The sequence below is a fragment of the Trachurus trachurus genome, assembly GCF_905171665.1.
Source record: "Trachurus trachurus genome assembly, chromosome: 13".
Lineage (NCBI taxonomy): Eukaryota > Metazoa > Chordata > Actinopteri > Carangiformes > Carangidae > Trachurus > Trachurus trachurus.
In genome coordinates, this window is record NC_139892.1 from 7,981,946 (window position 1) to 8,000,407 (window position 18,462).

Consider the following 18,462-nt stretch of genomic DNA (forward strand, 5'->3'; position numbering starts at 1 on the left):
AGTTTTATCCAATGAGGAGAGAGAACGGCATGAAGGGCTGTGTGTGCAGCCAAGGGACGCCGTGAATGTGGTGACGTAGGGACGAGGACCAATAGATCCATGTCGACGGCGGGGGCTGCTAACTCCCGTCGGCTGACAAGAAGTTATGGTGCATTCAAGGTAGTGCTGCACGATTAATCTAATCTAATCGCAATCGCGATGTCACGCCGTGCGATTACGTAATCGCACGAAAGAGTGCGATTGGCGATTTAAAGTACATAAATGTGCGACCGCGTGAGCCTGTAAACGGGACTTTAACTCCTGTAGTGTGTGGAGCATAGACTGTAAAAAGAATGGACGTAGCGTCCGTGACGTCACCCATTGGTTTGGGGGAGTCTGTTTTGTGCCGCTACTACGGGGGTTAGAACCGCGCCATGTTGGATTCTACTTGCCATATTTGGAGCGGTGCGGCCGTTGGCCGGCCGAGAGCCCGCCCAATGGCCTCGTAGCAGCGGTCGCCGGACCTGTCACTCAACGGTTCTGCGCCCTGATTGGCCAGAACTTTAACCCTAATAATAGTAAAACGGTAGAGTTTAAAAAAAATTCACCCCCCTCAGAGTGTGTGCGGGGGTAGAAACTATCGATTGAGACCAAAAAAATAAAATGTACCAGGCTGTAAATATGTTTTTTTAAGCTGTAAAATCGGCTATTTTAACATGGGGCTAGATTGGAGTTGCTCCCTTCTGGAGCCAGCCCCCAGCGACAGCCGAGGGGATTGCAGCTTTTTGAATGCGGAAGTGAGCTTCACTTCTCAGACCGACAACTGCCCCCTTGGTGTGGAGCAGAGCCGCTAATGTGTGCAGCATAGCAGACTCCGTCAGTAGTCATGTGACCAGCAGGTCTGATCACGTGACTACCCAGCTGGCAGACAGCGCTCCGTGTGCTGCAGGACCGTCTCCCCGTGATTACAGCAGGTGTGGAGCTTTAGCGTCACGGAGCGAACTGTGTTCTCCTCCGCAACATGTGCAGTGCGTTTAAAAAACGAGGAGGTTATGCCTGTTGGGGCGAACGACCAGAAAGCTCCGGTGTTTGGTTTTCTTTTAACTGTCTTTTTTATTTTTATTTTTTTTTATTTTACGGTAACAGCCACACTCATTTGCCGTCTCCTCTCGTCTCCTCCGTTGTGTGTGTGTGCGCGCGCGTGCGTGCGTGTCTGTGTGTGTCTGTCTGTCTCTGTGTTACCTGTGTGCTGTGAGAGGAGGGAGGGGGGAGAAAGGCATTGTAATAAATGATGGCATTGCAGTAGACTATGAAACTGCACAAAAAGTTACCTATTTTTATTTAATACAAAGATACTGTAAGGAAACACTTATTTGAGAAATACACTCCTAAAATATGGTTATTTCCTGTGCTGTGCTTGATAATCAAGCAAATAGATTCCTCACAGCATTAATTTACAATATCGTAATCGCAATCGCAAATCGCAATATTTTCCACCATAATCGCAATCGCACATTTTTATCAAATCGTGCAGCACTAATTCAAGGCAGCCCGTATCTCGTGTTTTTCCGACCTGTGAAGTCATACCAGTTCAATCTGGTACGAGTTCACGGGTCGGAAGTTACGAGTGGCCGTTATAGTGCACTTTCACAGGCAACAGGTCGGAGAAACGCGAGTTGCGGGTTCCCTGGAACACTACAAAGTCGTAAGTTGTGACTTGAAGCTGTAACTTACAGTTTCAAAAGCCTGCCTGGAACGCAACATTAGCCAAAACGACCGGATCGCTTACTTCTGCTTTAAAGGCCCTACAAAGAACTTTAATTTTGTATTGATTTTGGCGACCCCTGTGGACAAAAGCGGTAGTGTTTTGCCAGATTGAAGACTGCATTTCCCATGAGCTCTAGCGCGTATTGTCGTAAAGACGCTTATCTGGCTTGTGCGTCAGGGCTCCAGACTAACTTTTTTGTGAGCAGTTTTAGGCAAATTACTTTGGAAATGTATTTAAAGGTGTTTAGAAATGGCCGTTTGTCGCACTGAATTTCCACAAGTTGCCGCACGAGTTTACCCGAGTAAGGAAAACGAATTTGACTGGTCGTTATCACGCGGGCGGGATATTCAATGTTTGGGGCGAGACCGAGCTCTGTGTGTGTGTGTGTGTGTGTGTGTGTGTGTGTGTGTGTGTGTGCGTGTCTCAGACGTTTGATTGATGGATGATGGATCCAATATCACTGGCTGATGAATCGTGAGCAGGGTGACGTATAATTTGTGCGCCTGCATTATCCAATGCAAAAAAAAACACACTTTCATCCCGGATTTACTTGAAAATAGAATTTTGCACAAAGTTTGGGCTACATCGTCTGATAGATGAGTTATTACACTAATGTTAAGAACCACAGTGGGCTCAAATTCAATTTTCTTTTCTGTAAACTTTTAAGATACTTTGGAACAGCCTCTAGCAGGACAGTGCAGCAGGCTGCCTTTTTAGCTCAGGACGGGTGCTCAAGAGTTGGTGAGAGGAGCTGAGAGACTCGGCTGGCTGGAGCATAAACCAGCCATCTCGTTTTCACCCAACGGTTATTTGTAATTCGGGCCGATGAGGAGTGTGTGCAGTAAGACCAAGCTGTCGCGCCTGCCTTGGCTCTCTCCATGACCGAGGAGCTTCGCACTCTGTGTCCTGCAGCCGTGTCACGACATGGTAGTCTGCAGGAGTCTCCTGCTGCAAGAAGTTGCACACCGTCTGTGTGTGACAGTGATGTGATTTTCAGTGAAAAAAAAAAATCTTTCCCCGACTGTGCCTTATCATCCTAAATACATATTTGTATGTACTTGATGTACTATTTTTAGAACTTGAGCCCTGCCACGTGTGCCATCTCCAACCACTGGCTCCTGGTTTCACTATTTAGAAACAGCTTATCTTCACACCGATGGGCTCATTTGCTGTTGCAGATCACACAGAGACATCAGCAGAAACGAGAGACTTTTGCATATCCAGTTAAAAGTTCCTTATATGGGCTTTAACAAGCTACGCTAACAAGCTGGATATGGTGATTGTAAGGAAACAAACTCATCAATGTCCAATAGTGTTTGGTTGTTGTTAGTGTAACGGAGGTCCGCGGGTATAGCCACCAACAGTCACGATGGACCAGTGAGATGAAGAGACGACTTGTGGCGCTTAGCGGTACTGAAGTTAAACTCACCCATAAAAGGCGTGCAAACCTAACCGCCAAGTGGTCATTGACCTCTTGGCGAAACAGTTTGCATCGTCGCCCGCAGTGTGGGAGAGCGGCGTTCGAAACTCACCTGAGGCATGCCTATAGCAACCATGGCTGGACTGGCCATCGGGCATACCGGGCATTGTCCTGGCAACCACATTGGTCACATTAGCTCAGTGACCATGTGCAGTACGGTGCAGCAGCTTCTGTGCAGTGATTCTCCTCTTTGTTTCAAAATTAATGTATAACTGTAATTACTGTAGTTGTGACATTGACACAGTGTGATGATGATGATGATGATGATGATGATGATGATGATGATGATGATGTAGAGGAAAAGCCAGACTAAACAGGCTCTGCTCCAATTTCTGCTTCAAAGATTGATTAAAAACAAACAGATGAAACCAGTTTTAAGGTGGAAACGTCTGCAGCCTTGTTCGACCTGCGACACCACAACAGGCTCAACAAGTGAGTCGATGCAAAGTGTTCGTGTTCGTCAGGAAAGCCCCATGTGGTTTTCCAACTGCTCTGGTTTTCTCTCTCTCTCTCTCTCTCTCTCTCTCTCTCTCTCTCCTCTGTCATTCTTCTCCTCCTCTTTATGACCTTTAATGTTTTTCACCGATTTCTTTGCTGAAGCTTGTTTTCTCATGTCAAGTCACAGTCACGACTCTTTAATGACCAGAAATCTGCAAAACTAACCAGTCTTATCATCACTTAGCATTTAGTGCTAAAAGCTAATTACGCTAACACACTAAATGTGTACAGTGAACATGAGCATCAATGTTGTTTCTGCTCTTACATCACATGGAGAAATTAAATGTCCCAACACGTGCCACATCTGGGCAGATTCCAGCTGTTATCTTAAGGTGCTGGCAGGTGCTAACATATAGAGAAGAAACAGACATGTGGCCCAAAATGTGTATCTGGTTTATTTTGCAGGCTGATTTTAGCATTAAACTCTGCTGCATCACAAAGGTGTTAACACGACTGTAAACTTTTCACTGTGTCTGATGTAAGTCAAAATACCCACATGCTTTGTTTTCAGTGTACATACTGATGACACCTTGCCAAATTCAGGTGAACAACCTCTAACGACTCTTCAGCTGGGATGGACAGTGTGTTACTGTGTGTTACTGACCTGGAGATGACATGCATCAGTCTTTTAAAGAGTTTTAAAGACCGGCTGGCTCCTCGCTCTGCTGGTCCAGGGTCCAGGTGTGGTTCACTGCAAACCTCCTGTTTCATCTCTAAGCACCAGGTTGTGTCACCTCGGGGACCAACACTGATCACTGTTAAGGTTTTAAAGTTTGTAGAAGAATCTTTCAGCAGGGAAACTTCAAGACTTCGACTGTAGAAAAACAGTGAATTCACAGTGTAGAAAAACTTTAGTAACAAGTGAAATTCCTGCAAAGTAGCATCAAAATATTATCAGTTAAAGTGTCATAATGTAGAGTGATTGATATTATTGGACTGTGTTTATGTGTCACTAAATACGTTTTTTGATACTTTTATCTAAAGAAAGCCACAAGAACCACCGGATCCGTCTCCTCTTATCACTTTATTCAGCTGTATGTTATTGGTTGGTGGCTCAAACTGTTCAGAGGGAAATATCAAAAGGCTTTTTATTTCTGTGGAGGAAATGGAAGCTATAATATAAAATATTCAAACTGCCTCCATGTTTTGTACCCAGTGACGTGACGACGTGTGATCGGTGAATGGTTGAGTGTTGTTTCTTGCTTTCGGCATGCTCAATCTAGCAATGTGGCATTTGACTTTACTATTAATTTCTAGTATTAATATACGGTATAATACTTTGTTTACTGATGGGTTACATGTTGAATGAATAAATTGTAGTAAAGTAGCTTGTGGGAGCGTTGGAGAAAAAAACAGCCAACAAACTCTCTGTTTGGATAAAACGGTAGATTTCTGAAGCTCTTAAGTTTTTTTTTTCTTTTTTTTTGGAGAACTGTGACGTCAATTGTTGTGAAATAGAAGAATTTGGGAACCGCTGGGACTCTTCCTAGAAATGACCATCAGTAATTGGGCAAGAAGGGCTTCGGTCAGCGTGGTCAGGTGACCACGAGGAAGACGATGCATGAGATCCACTTGGCTTTTTTTTTGTTCTTCAGGTTTTAAGTTAAGATGAAAAAAATACCACTTTATTCATCCTTCAGTGGGGAAAGTTACACTTAAGTTGCTACAAACTGAAGATCTGCTGCTGCAATGTGGCCTAAAAACAGAAAACAGCATTGAGATTTTAAAGAACAGCCTCTCTGATCACAGCTAGTTAATAAAGGTAAAGTCTGCAGGATAATTCTACTCATGTGGTGGTGTGACTGTGTCTGCAGAGCTTCACACATATTTTAACAGTTTTCTGGACGGTTTAACAGCAGACGTTGCTGTGGACCACCAGTCAGGGGGGATTTCCTCAAACTGAACTCTCATTTCTCACTACTGCTTTACACACACACACACCTCTTGACATTTAGGGTCTGCTATAATGAGAAGGTCGGGGTTTGTCTCAAAATAACTCTGAGCCCTAAATTTGAGACTCATAAATGTAGTAATTGTTGAATTAACACCAGAGCGATTAGGACGATTTATACAGACTGAGAAAAACCAAACTGTATCAACTTTAAAGGTTTGTATAAAACACTTGGTTGGAAGGAATTGTACCAAAGACCAAAAAACAAACAAAACAAAAAAAACGTATTCTTTCATTTAGTGCTTTGACAGACAGATGTTTGTATGTTTTCTTTGACCAAGCTCAGTGAGTAGTGAAGCAGTGTGTGGTGTGTGTCGCCCCCTACAGGTGAAGCTGACCAAGTACATGTGGACACAGCTGCAGTGGAAGCAGAAGGTGCCGGAGAGGGAGCGACCTGCAGCTCTGGACGGATACCCAAAGCTGGAGAACTGGCTGCTGACGGCCGACCTCACGCCACGGTTCATACAGGTGGCGTTTAAATCTCTGTTTACTTTGTCTTCTGTTTAGTTGACTGGTAATATTTCTTGAAACGGCCTGATACATATGAAGTGTAAGGTGTAGAGTGTTTCAGAGGATGAACTGGTTAGATTTTAGTGGTCAAAGGTCAAGGTCAAAGTGACCTCACAAAATATGACTTTTGTCTTCAAGGGAATACCTTCAAATGTGACCTCACAAAAACACTTAATAGCTGTTAATTAAGACTTTGATATGGATGTGACCTGGAACTGTTATTATATACTTAGAGGTTGAAGGCAGACGACCATGAGGGGGTGGTCGTAGTTTTCATATTTTTGAATATGTATTTTTTTGAATGTTTTACTTTCCTTTTATCTATTTCTTTTGTCTGTCTTTTTTTTTTATTTTTTAGATTTACTTAACAATCCCATTGGGTTTATTGAAGTATTGCTGTCACTCTTACTTATCCTGAATCTAAATCCAGATGAGTTGAATGCAGGAGTGAGAATTGAACAATGCGACTAGATCACATGGAAAAGTTATTTATTGATGAAAGATTCTTCTTTGCAGACACCAGGATTTCTAACTGCTGAATATGGAATAATTGCACTGGTACCAAAGCCTGAGAGACGATCTTTTGTTTCTGGTCCATTGGGTCTGGTTTAGGTGGAGGAAGTACACGCAACATCTAAATGTAGTTACACAATGAGTCTGAGAGTCGACTCTTGAGTCTGGCACGACCGGAATTCAAATCTGGTGTTGTCTGCATGAAATGAAAAACGTAATGAGTGAAAAGAGCAGTGGGCCCAGGATGGAGCCTTGGGGAACCCCCAGTAAAGAATATGATGATCTGTTGATAACAACCGTGTACATCCTGCTCATGCAGACCGGCATGAAAGCGTTTCAGTGCGGTGATGTCAGCGTTGATACTGGAGATGATTCAACAGGATTTTGTGGTCAGTGATGTCAAAGGCGTTTCATGTTCAAGCAGAAGTGGAACTGAAGTTGAGGTGATCAGCAGGTCATTTACAGGCACTGAGTGAGAGGCAGGTTCAGTTCAATGAACATATCTGGAAGCAGATCTGAAAGGCTCCACAACACGACGTCAGCCAACGTGTTGAATGAGTCCAGTGTTTTATAGAGGAAAATAAGCCACTGGAGGTTGGTCTGCTCAAACTCTTAGCTCATCTTAAAACCTCGATGTTTTGGCCGTGTTGTCATACTCTGAGGCCAGTTATTTAGCAGAACTGATCTTGTTTTGACCATGTCATGACAGCAGGTCTATCATATCAGATTAAAAATAACTGACTCTTACACTTGACATAAGGATGAGTTCTATCCGAATCCTTTTGAATCCATTATCAGATATCATTCAGTTCTGCTTTTCATCATTTGCAAGAATATAAAGTCACAGATGAGATGTCTGTTGATGGTACCTTCATCTTTTTAACTCTGGTGTTTCCTAACGGTGAAGAACAAGGATTGTACCGACTGAGAACCGGATCTAAAGTGGCTTTATTTAGTATTTATTTACATCGTCTTGTCTCTGGGTGTTCCTGGGATTCCCCAGATTCTTTTTACTATTTTCAGCCAACTTGTCAAACTGGTGTGAACCCAGCCCATTAACAAATATCGTTATGGGAGTGAATCTAATAATAGACTGTAAAACAGATGTGTCATTATGTTCCATGTCATGACTCATCACAATCACTGAGTTTTATGACAGTAATAACCTTCTGCAGTGGTAGAAGAAGTTTAACTTGTGGTTATATTAAACCTAACTTTGAGGCAAAATCACCAAATTTTGCATCAGTTTTAAACATGTGATTCTTCATGCAAGGTTTAAAGCTGCGTCCAGTTGATCTTTGAGGGATAGTCTCAGTTTATTTTTTTGTACATTTTTCCAGCCAGGAGAACTGACTCGGTGCGCCAGTAGCTTCATGTTTGGCACAAGAAAAAATGTGTTTTCCCGACACTTTTAATCCAATAGCAGTTTGAATGTTCACTTAATGTTGAATATTTACAGCAGTTTATCTTCCCTTGAAAATATCACTATCCTTGAGTACACTACAACTTTTTGTTTCATTTTTGAACCCTTGTTTCTAACTTGAAATTCACCTACTGTACAGAGCACACTGTATTACGCCGCTTTCTGATTTCCTTCAGCTGATTTGCAGCTGCAGTGTAATACAGTTGCACTCTGCTGATGCACTGATTAGGATCTACTGCAGCCAGTGTACTGACTGTGCACAACCACAGGTTAAAAAAAAGAAATCTCTTTAAAATGTGCGCCAAACCAGATCAATCAATCAATTCAACCTTGTTCTGAATTTTCTGTTCTTTTTAAATGACCATTTTAAAAAAGGGGTTATATATAAAGATCAAATCCTAACAATACTCGACCCTGCAGCTGGAGGAGAATATCTCAGTTCAAATCCTTCACTCTAAGTTTTGTTGTTTTTCTTTTAACTGTAATCTTTTGTCTTTGTACCTGAGAAATACGTCAGAATTTACACTGAACAAGTGAAGTGAGAAAATATTTCAATCAGAATCTAGACTTGTTGATCATTTTCAGATTTACATCAGATTTTCTAGAGGAAAATTATTCATTCAGAAAATTACTTAATTGATAGAAAAATACAACATGACGCATCAGTGGAAAAAAGTATGAATGCTTCGAATGTTATACGATGACGCTGCACGTTATGGCTGATTGTTTTTTTTATAGTTTTGCTGCCCCCAACTGGCCAGAAACTGAACTTGTGCAGCTTTAACATCTTGTCGTGTGCAGCTGAAGTTGTCGTATCGACCATGTGGCATCTTTCCAGCCGTCAGACGTTTTCTGTCCTATATGGAATTCGAATGCATCGTGCCGGTCGTATGTGCAGTGTGACAGTGAGTGAACGCCTCTTGGGGTTTGTGTTTTCCCTGAGTTTGCTGCCCGTTGTCCCAGAGTCGGCCGTCTACTGGTTGCGTTGCTTGGACAGAGTCCTGCAGTGTTTTGAATAGCAGCGGCCGTGCAGCTCAGTGTGATGAGCACTCACCCAAACTAGAATGTGTTGAGTCAGCTGCGCTACAAGCCTCTGTCCCTCCCCACTGTGCTATTTATACACACCCAAACCAGCCCCTGCACATACCAACACACACACACACATGCACGCACATGCATGCACGCACACAAGTCGTCCTATCTGCACTTGGACGCACGCACGCACGCGCATTCTCACACACACAGAGAGCGCGTCGCACTGGAGAGCTCCTAGTAAACAATAGTGCACACAAACAGTGGAGGCAGGGTGAGAGCTGCGCCTCAGGGTGACTCAGTCTCTTCCTGACACTGTGTTGAGGAGGAAGCGACAGGTGGACTCGCACTCAGAGACACTCAGAGACACGGCAGTCCACATGGGAGCAGCTGGACTTTTACCAAACCTCGCAGGATCACATGTAGGACGCCGAGGTAGGACCGTGAAGAAACTTTACTGTTATTGATAATAAATTCAGCTTCAGGCGGCCGTGCTGCTGTTTGGTGGGAGACGTCCTCATGTTGCAGGTTGTTGTGGAAACATCTGGCCCTGAGACGACAGATGAGAGTTTGTGACGTCCTCTGGCTGAAACCAGCAGCACATGGTTGTTTATTTGAGAAGGTCTGTTCACCTGCACTGGGTCTAATGATCAGATTAGAGAGCAGCGTCTGTTCAGAGGCATTCAAAATGTCCCAGTTGTACTTGAAAATTAAAAGCTATTCTGGAAGAAAGATTCAGATCCTTCAGATGTGAGAGTGTAGCAGAATTAAAGAGTAGTTAGTTGTACAAAAAAGTCTTATAGTGTAAGTAAAAGTATTAAAGTTCTGGAAGCAGCAGATATATCAAAATAAAAGTACAAAGACAAAGATGTTTACAGTGTTTTTTCTGTACAATAGATAGTTATTATTGATGCACTTGTGTAAAAGCATCAACTAGTGCGAGCTGGTTTTGTAAAAGTCATATATTACTTAATCCAGTGTAGTAAAACTCACAACGTCTTAAATACAATAATTCAAAATGAAGTATTATCTCCTTAATCCCATAAACCTGTCCAACACTTCGCCAGTAATCCTCCAAGTGTTGATTATAACAGGTGAGTGTCGTCCAATCAGAAGAGAGGAGGCTCTGATCAATACACATCTACAGTATACATATAGTAAACATCTACCTATAGACTGTATGGAGCTTTAGTATAAACATGAACCTTTGCACCATATGCAGCTTTAACTACTTGTTCCCACCAAACCAGTTCACCCAGACTGATCTCAGTTCAGATGTGGACTCGACAGTTTGACTGACTCTGGATCTGAAGGGTTAAATGTGACATTTAAATCCCCAGTGTGTGTTCTTGCTGTATGTGTGTGTGTGTGTGTGTGTCTACACTTCAGTTGTGTTTGTCGTTTGTCTGGACTGTCTACACAGCGTAAAGCCTTGTGGTTTACTCAACGCTCCTGTCACCTAAAGCTGCTTCTCATGCTGATTTCTGTTTTCTTTGCTCATGACTTCACCGTTTTCATCTTGAAGAGGAAAACCACCGTGTGTGTGTGTGTGTGTGAACATGATTTACGCAGCAGAATGCGGCCACAACTTGAACGACCCACACCCAGTGTAACGCCTGAATGCATCTCATACAGACAGTAGCTGCTGCTGCTCTCACACTCCTGTTACTTTTCCATCAGTGAACCCAACACAATGTCAGACCCCCACTCCCCCCTCCACTCCCCCTCTGGTCTCTAGAGCTGGTTTGTCTCATCCAGGACGACGCTCTGAGACTGGAGCATTTAGTTCGACGAAGGACTTTCTGGATCAGGCCCGAGCTGGTAGACTGGGTCTCTGGTCCAGTGTCCCTCATCTCTGGCCCACCGAGTCACCGGGCAGGACACAGAGACTGCAAGAGACCAGGGGCCAGAGACTAAAGACCAGGGGCCAGAGACCAGTCTTTAGTCTCTGGCCCCTGGTTATTAGTCTCTGGTCTTTAGTCTTTAGTCTCTGGTCTCTGGTCTTTAGTCTCTGGTCTCTGGTCTGTAGTCTCTGGACCCTGGTCTTTAGTCTCTGGTCTTTAGTCTTTAGTCTCTGGCCCCTGGTCTTTAGTCTTTATTCTCTGGTCTCTGGCCCTTGGTCTCTGGTCTCTGGTCTTTATTTTCTGGTCTCTGGTCTTTAGTCTCTGGTCTCTGGTCTCTGGTCTTTAGTCTCTGGCCCCTGGCCCCTGGTCTCTGGTCTCTGGTCTTTATTATCTGGCCCCTTGTCTCTGGTCTCTGGTCTTTCGTTTCTGGCCTCTGGTCTTTAGTCTCTGGTCTTTAGTCTCTGGCCCTTGATCTCTGGTATCTGGTCTTTACAGTAATCTTTAGTCTCTGGTGTCTTTAGTCTTTAGTCTCTGGTCTCTGGTCTCTGGCCCCTGGTCTTTAGTTTCTGGTCTCTGGTCTCTGGTCTCTGGTCTCTGGTCTTTAGTTTCTGGTCTCTGGTCTCTGGTCTTTAGTTTCTGGCCCCTGGTCTTTAGTTTCTGGCCCCTGGTCTTTAGTTTCTGGCCTCTGGTCTCTGGTCTCTGGCCCCTGGCCCCTGGTCTTCAGTTTCTGGCCTCTGGTCTCTGGTCTCTGGCCCCTGGTCTTTAGTTTCTGGCCCCTGGTCTTTAGTTTCTGGCCCCTGGTCTTTAGTTTCTGGCCTCTGGTCTCTGGCCTCTGGTCTCTGGTCTTTAGTTTCTGGCCTCTGGTCTCTGGTCTCTGGCCCCTGGCCCCTGGTCTTTAGTTTCTGGCCTCTGGTCTCTGGTCTCTGGTCTCTGGCCCCTGGTCTTTAGTTTCTGGCCTCTGGTCTCTGGCCCCTGGTCTTTAGTTTCTGGCCTCTGGTCTCTGGTCTTTAGTCTCTGGTCTCTGGCCCCTGGTCTTTAGTTTCTGGCCTCTGGTCTCTGGCCCCTGGTCTTTAGTTTCTGGTCTCTGGCCCCTGGTCTTTAGTTTCTGGCCTCTGGTCTCTGGTCTTTAGTTTCTGGCCTCTGGTCTCTGGTCTCTGGTCTCTGGTCTCTGGTCTCTGGCCTCTGGTCTCTGGCCTCTGGTCTCTGGTCTCTGGTCTCTGGCCCCTGGTCTTTAGTCTCTGGTCTCTGGTCTCTGGCCCCTGGTCTTTAGTCTCTGGTCTCTGGCCCCTGGTCTTTAGTTTCTGGCCCCTGGTCTCTGATCTTTAGTCTCTGGTCTCTGGTCTCTGGCCCCTGGTCTTTAGTTTCTGGCCCCTGGTCTCTGATCTTTAGTCTCTGGTCTCTGGTCTCTGGTCTCTGGTCTCTGGTCTCTGGTCTCTGGTCTCTGGTCTCTGGCCCCTGGTCTTTAGTTTCTGGCCTCTGGTCTCTGGTCTCTGGCCCCTGGCCCCTGGTCTTTAGTTTCTGGCCCCTGGTCTCTGATCTTTAGTCTCTGGTCTCTGGTCTCTGGTCTCTGGTCTCTGGTCTCTGGTCTCTGGCCCCTGGTCTTTAGTTTCTGGCCCCTGGTCTCTGATCTTTAGTCTCTGGTCTCTGGTCTTTAGTCTCTGGTCTCTGCCCGGTGACCCTGTGGGACGGTGGACGATGAGTCACGGTGCAGGAACGTTTTGTCTCTGAGCAGAGTGAGTCTCTAACAGGTGACACGGTCGGAGTCGGAGTCGGAGTCTGGTTCACCACATCGACGTAGGCTCTATAAATATGTGTGTGTGTGTGTGTGTGTGTTTGATCCTTTGGTCCTTTTGGCTTTAATGACTTTTCTTTGACCTCCCAACGTTCTGCTGCGGCGCCCCCGTCAGGCCACTGGAGGTTTGACCTGCGTGTCCCCGTCATGTATGATTATGATGATGATGGTGGAGGGAGAGGGGGGGACTGGGGGGCTGGGAACAGACGTGTTCCCACGGCATCTCCATGACCTCACTAACATGTATAAAGCGTGTGGGGAGGCTGATGGTTACCGAGGCAACTGGAGGCCGATGAACTGCATAAGTGGCACCGTTGGCCTGGTAACGACCCAGTCTGACCTGTTGACCTCTGTCTGATAGTTAGGGATTAAACCATTAGTTCACTATCAAACTAGTCAACAAGAATGAAAATGTATTATTTTGATTGATAAAGTGAATATTTTCTTCTTCAGATTCTTGTGATCCAGCTTCTTGTTTATGACGACTCTCAGCCGCCTGGAAAAATCTCCTTTCACAGCTTTTTTTGTGAGATTTAGTGAGATCTGTTTCCTTTTCATCTCGTCACATCCCAGTAACAGTCGAGGACACGTCTGATCGCTCATGTAAATATGAACAGGAGTGAATGTGTCATGATGGTTTTACTGTCAGCGGCTGCAGGAAAAGGGAAAAATCAAAAGGAACTGGAAACGAGTGGCACAGCAAAGTTGTTGTTTTTTTCTGACGGAAAAGTCTGAGGAGATGTTGTTTTTCACCACAGAGCCTGATTCAGGCTTTATTCATACACCAGCTTTCAAATCAAAGGTTAAAACACAGTGCTCCGACATGAAGGCAAAAACAGCAGCAACATATAAATCCAAAAGAAGCAGAGCAACATCAAATGAGACAGTGACATGTGAGAGGATGTGAACATGCAAGGAGGTAGGAATAATGAAAAAGACCAAAGCAATGGAACAAGATGGAAAGAAATAAAACGGATATAAAAAGGCAAAAAGAGCAATCAAATAAAGATGAAAAACAAAAACAAAAGAAACAGATTTTAGGAACAAAATAAAGATAGGATAAATAAAAGCAGGATGGGAAATACAAAGAAACTGAGGATGTCAGGAAAGTAAAACAACTTAGAAGATTAATAAATATAATTAAAGAGGAACTAAGCACGATTTCCCCCGTGGCTATGCTACATTCTTACCTTAATTAAAAAGCTCCGGAGTAATTGTGATCATTAACTACATGACTTGTGACTTGTTACGAGTGAGAACGGAGGCTCTCTGCCTTCTACCTGGCGTCTCACGGCTGAAAACCAACCTTGTAACATCAGTGTAGTTACTCGGTCGCCGCCCTGGTGTCCCAGCTCTTGTCTCTGCAGCACCGCAACACAAACGCGCTCCGTAACCCACAATCTTTTGTTCATGATGGTTAAGACTACACAAACACACACGCCGTAACATCGTATATGTTATGTAACGTTATCCACCGCTCCATTTATTGATTTTTCGCCGGCTTTGTTGTAAACAAACGCACATGGCCGAGAGGAGCGTAACCAAAACAGCGGAAAAGCGACCGGACTTGCATAGTTCCCCTTTAAATTACAGAATAGTAAGTAAAATACACAAGGAAAAACCTGAATAAAGGAAAATATCATCAGATCAAAAACTCTTGAGACTTTGATCTCATGTGACTGAAGCTCTGGCTGCTGTGCTCTCCACAATAATGCTAATAATGCTAATATTATAATTAATAATAATAATAATATAATAATAACAATAACTACGTGTTTTTATGTGTTTTTATGTCTTTATGTATTTTTACTCAGTGTTTGTGATCTGTGTTGTTGTCTGTATTGTCTTGCTGCTGCTCTGTGACATTTTAAATTTCCCCTTGGGGATTAAATAAAGTATTTCTATATTCTATATTCTATAATAACAATAACAGAAAAAGAAGAGACTGTATATCGGTCGTTGTCGGTCACTGAACAAACTTCACCTCCGGCTGTTTGACCGAGAAAAAAGTCACTGAGGCTGATTTTTCTCCCCCGAGGCCGTGAGTCGTCCCACAGTCGGTCGCCACCTGTTGCTGAAGCACAGCATTGGCATGTCAGGAAGAGAGGGAGGGAGGGAGGGAGAGAGAGAGGGAGGGGTAAGTCAGAAGGAGGGAGGGAAGAAAAACAGGGAGTGTGATAACAGCAGTGGGAAGATCTGCTGGCTGAGTGTCAGTGTTTCCCTGTGGCCCCGCTGTGCTTCTGCTGCTGCTGCTGCTCTCATGGATTACCAGTGTGAGCCGGCGGGGGCCCGGTTATGACGGCGGGGGCCCCGGAGTTCAGAGGAGTTCACTGTCGACCACATGGTAACGTAGAAACTGTAGAGTCTGTGACCTGTGACGGAGCAGGAGCAGGAGGAGGAGGAGGAGGAGGAGGTGGAGGAGGTGGAGGTGGGAAAGGTGTTTCCTCCACTTCCTCATTGCTGCTGCTGCTGTTCCAGTGTGTGTGTGTGTGTGTGTGTGTGTGTTCAGCTGTTTGTGTGTATCCCTGTTGCCCATGGTGAGCTGCTGCTGCTGCTGCTGCTGTCAGGACAGATTTGTTTGCTTGTGAGGTGGAGACACTCGTCCAATCTGTTTCTGTCTTTAACTCTTTGTTTTCTTATTATTCTCCTATTTACCGTACCTGCACATGACTTTCTGTTTCTCTTCTTTCTTCTCTTCTTCTTTCTCCCTTTTTGCTTGACTTTTTGGGCTTGCGTCCCTGTCAGAGCTCAGACATGCCCGGGCACTTCCCAGGTATGGCTGCACCTCCCGACTCGAGCTGAACTCTGTTTTTACGAGCGAGCGGCCTTTATGAGCCGTTTACTTTAATGGAGGAGGAGGTTTTGTTGAAAATCATTTCCACACACACACAAAACAAAACCTGTCGCCTGTCGTGTTAATGAAGCCGAGTCAGAACCACGTCACTCAGTCAGTCCGGTGGAGCCGCTGACTCTGGATCAGCTGTGGGGGCGTTGACTGCATCTGCTCATTACAACACAGGGAAACACAGAAGTACTACTGTACAAGGAGCTGGGATGTGGTAGTTTTACTTTTGACTTGGACCAATGTCTCACCGGTGTGTCTTCAATCAGATACTTCACACATGCACTCATGTAGTACACTGTGTACTCAGTATACTCACATGTAGTACTCAATAGATTGCTTGTAGTACCTGGTATACTCACATGCAGTATGCTGTACACTCAGTATACTTGCAGTAATCAGAATACCCACATGTTGTACTCAGTTTACTCACTTTAAGTATTCCTTATTCTCACATGTAGTTCAATGTGTACTCATATTGTAGTACGCAGCATACTCACATGTAGTAGTTAATATACTCATGTAATGGTCAGTATACTTAAATGTAGTATACTGTGTACTTATACTCACATGTAGTAGCCAGTATACTCATGTAGTGCTTGTGATACTCAAATATGGTATACTGTGTACTTATAGGCACATGTAATACTCATTATACTCACACACGTAGGACACACTGACATTTTCTTTGTCTTATGTGACTCATGATGATGTCATGTCGATGATGTCAGACACCAAACAACACAGGAAGTATGTTCTTCAGTAAAGGCCTGCTCCCTCATAAAGAACTGAGATGCATTATGTGTTGTAAGATATATATAAAAGAAGATAAATATTTAATCATTTTATTCATAACATTTATAACAGTCAGATCCTCTGTCTGTTCTGTCCAGACGTTTCTCTCTGACCTCTGACCTCTGGGTCTCTCTGCTCTTGTTCACTCAGAAATGACAAACAGCTTTTAAGCTCTTGTTTAAATTCTATGTAAACATCAGACTCAGACTTTGCCACTTCAGTCAGTTTTACCAGTTTCTGTTGTGACTTTTAAGTATCTGAACCAGGATCTGCTTCATCTGCAGAACACACACTGAGCTTTTCAACACAGGCTGAACCACTACTTTTACACTGGTCAACAGAGTTTAGCTCCTTTAGCTTCAAACAGCCAGTGAGATACCTTTCAACTTCTAAGGTGGACTAAGACTGCAGATTTTCCAATACATCTGATTAGAGAGGGAGGGAATCAAATCATGGACGTTTTAGTTGTGTCATGCGAGCTTTACCCATAAGGCAGTGGTGCAAAAAAAAAAATGTGTCCATAAATTAACTTGGTATGAGATGAATAGGGAAAGAGATGTGAGTCATTGTAAACTGTAAAATACTGAGGGGCCAAGAGTTGCAGTTCCTCTCCTGACCACTAGAGTGAGTCTCCAACAGTCTCGGCTTTGGTAGGTAGAGTTGCGGGGGCAGAGTCAGGTGCTGCCAAGATGGCGACGGAGCAGCAGCTCTGCTTTTCAGAACCTTGTGGGTTCTTTACAGTCTTTCCCTGTGTCTCAATTCGGATACTTTTATTAGTACACTAGTGTACTACTTACTTCTGTAGTGCGCAAACTTCAACAGGGTAGTGTTGTCTCAAATCGAATGCGGTCATTGTGCACTTACAAGACAATCCCAACATCTGCCTTGAATTGAGTTACAGCCAACTATCACCAACCGTAGCTGCCGCATTTAGCTTGTTATGGCGAATGTTTGTTGTTTTTGCGTGTTAAATTGTCTACACTGTAGAAGACTTAAATGTGTTCGCTACAAGTTTAATTCCTTTCGTCCACTAAGTGTCGCACTCACACTCGCCCGCTCTCGCTCTAACCTGCTTGCCACGTAACGCCTATAGGGAGCGGCTAGTAGCTAAAGCTAAGCTAACGCTAAACGTATTTAACGAGCAGCAACTCCAGTGTTGACAGCGAACTGGAAACACATCTGAATCAAATGTACAGTGACTCACCTGCAGACGAACCCGACAAACCCGCAGCATCACGCCTGCACCGGAAACGTTTCAGTAACCTACCGGCTGATCGTTAGTTAGCAGTAGCATTAGTACGATGCCATTTCCTCCACAGAGCTATCACAATCTGGCCCCCCCTGAGCTCCTCCTCACGTGACATCAACGTACTAATGCTGTTGGTGCAGTAATTCAGTTCAGACGGCTAAATTAACCCAACAATGGCTTCTATCCAATAGCCTACATACGGCTTATTCCGTAACCATAGTAGTTACGGCCCCTTTTACGGAGCCAAGGTGGCGATCATTGAGGTTGAGAAGTGTCCATCGTTCCACATTGCTATGAGTTCCCCATCTGGGCACTAACAGTACACTGCATTTTGCCATACTTGTCGAAGTGAACATACTTTTACACTCAAAATAGTAAGTGTATATGGAAGTGTGCGAATTGAGACACAGCATTTGTTTCACGGTTACACGCTTGTGTGGGGTTGAGGTTGTTTCAGATGATCCAGGTCTGAGTTTTTTGGAGGCTGTAAATCATGGCGACAGTAGATGTGACAATGCAGTTTCCAGATGCTATTATGATTTTATTCTGAAGCCTTTTTTACTTAAAACTTCGTTAAAATGTACAAGTTCCAAAGTACATTTGTGTGTCCGCATTTTGTACCCACTTCAAACCATGGGCGCAGTCTCATTGGGCTCGGGTTGGGCAATCATCATGACATGACCACAAATTGCCAATGGATGATCGGATCGCCTCCGGTGGCGAATCCTTGTGTGTGATCGCTCAGCTGAAACGTCAGTGCAGCCCATCTCACACCAGAGCTGCCGT

The 18,462-nt window shown here is 44.4% G+C and overlaps 1 protein-coding gene across 1 annotated transcript in view; it reads left to right on the top strand.

Moving 5' to 3' along the window:
* Positions 1 to 18,462, top strand: part of LOC310995838 (kinase suppressor of Ras 1-like) — a 53,356-nt gene that overhangs the window by 5,796 nt on the left and 29,098 nt on the right. Inside the window, exon 2 of the mRNA XM_083984998.1 lies at positions 6,004 to 6,144. Coding sequence (XP_083841124.1) covers positions 6,004 to 6,144 — 141 coding nt within the window. The remainder of the gene's footprint in view (positions 1 to 6,003; positions 6,145 to 18,462) is intronic.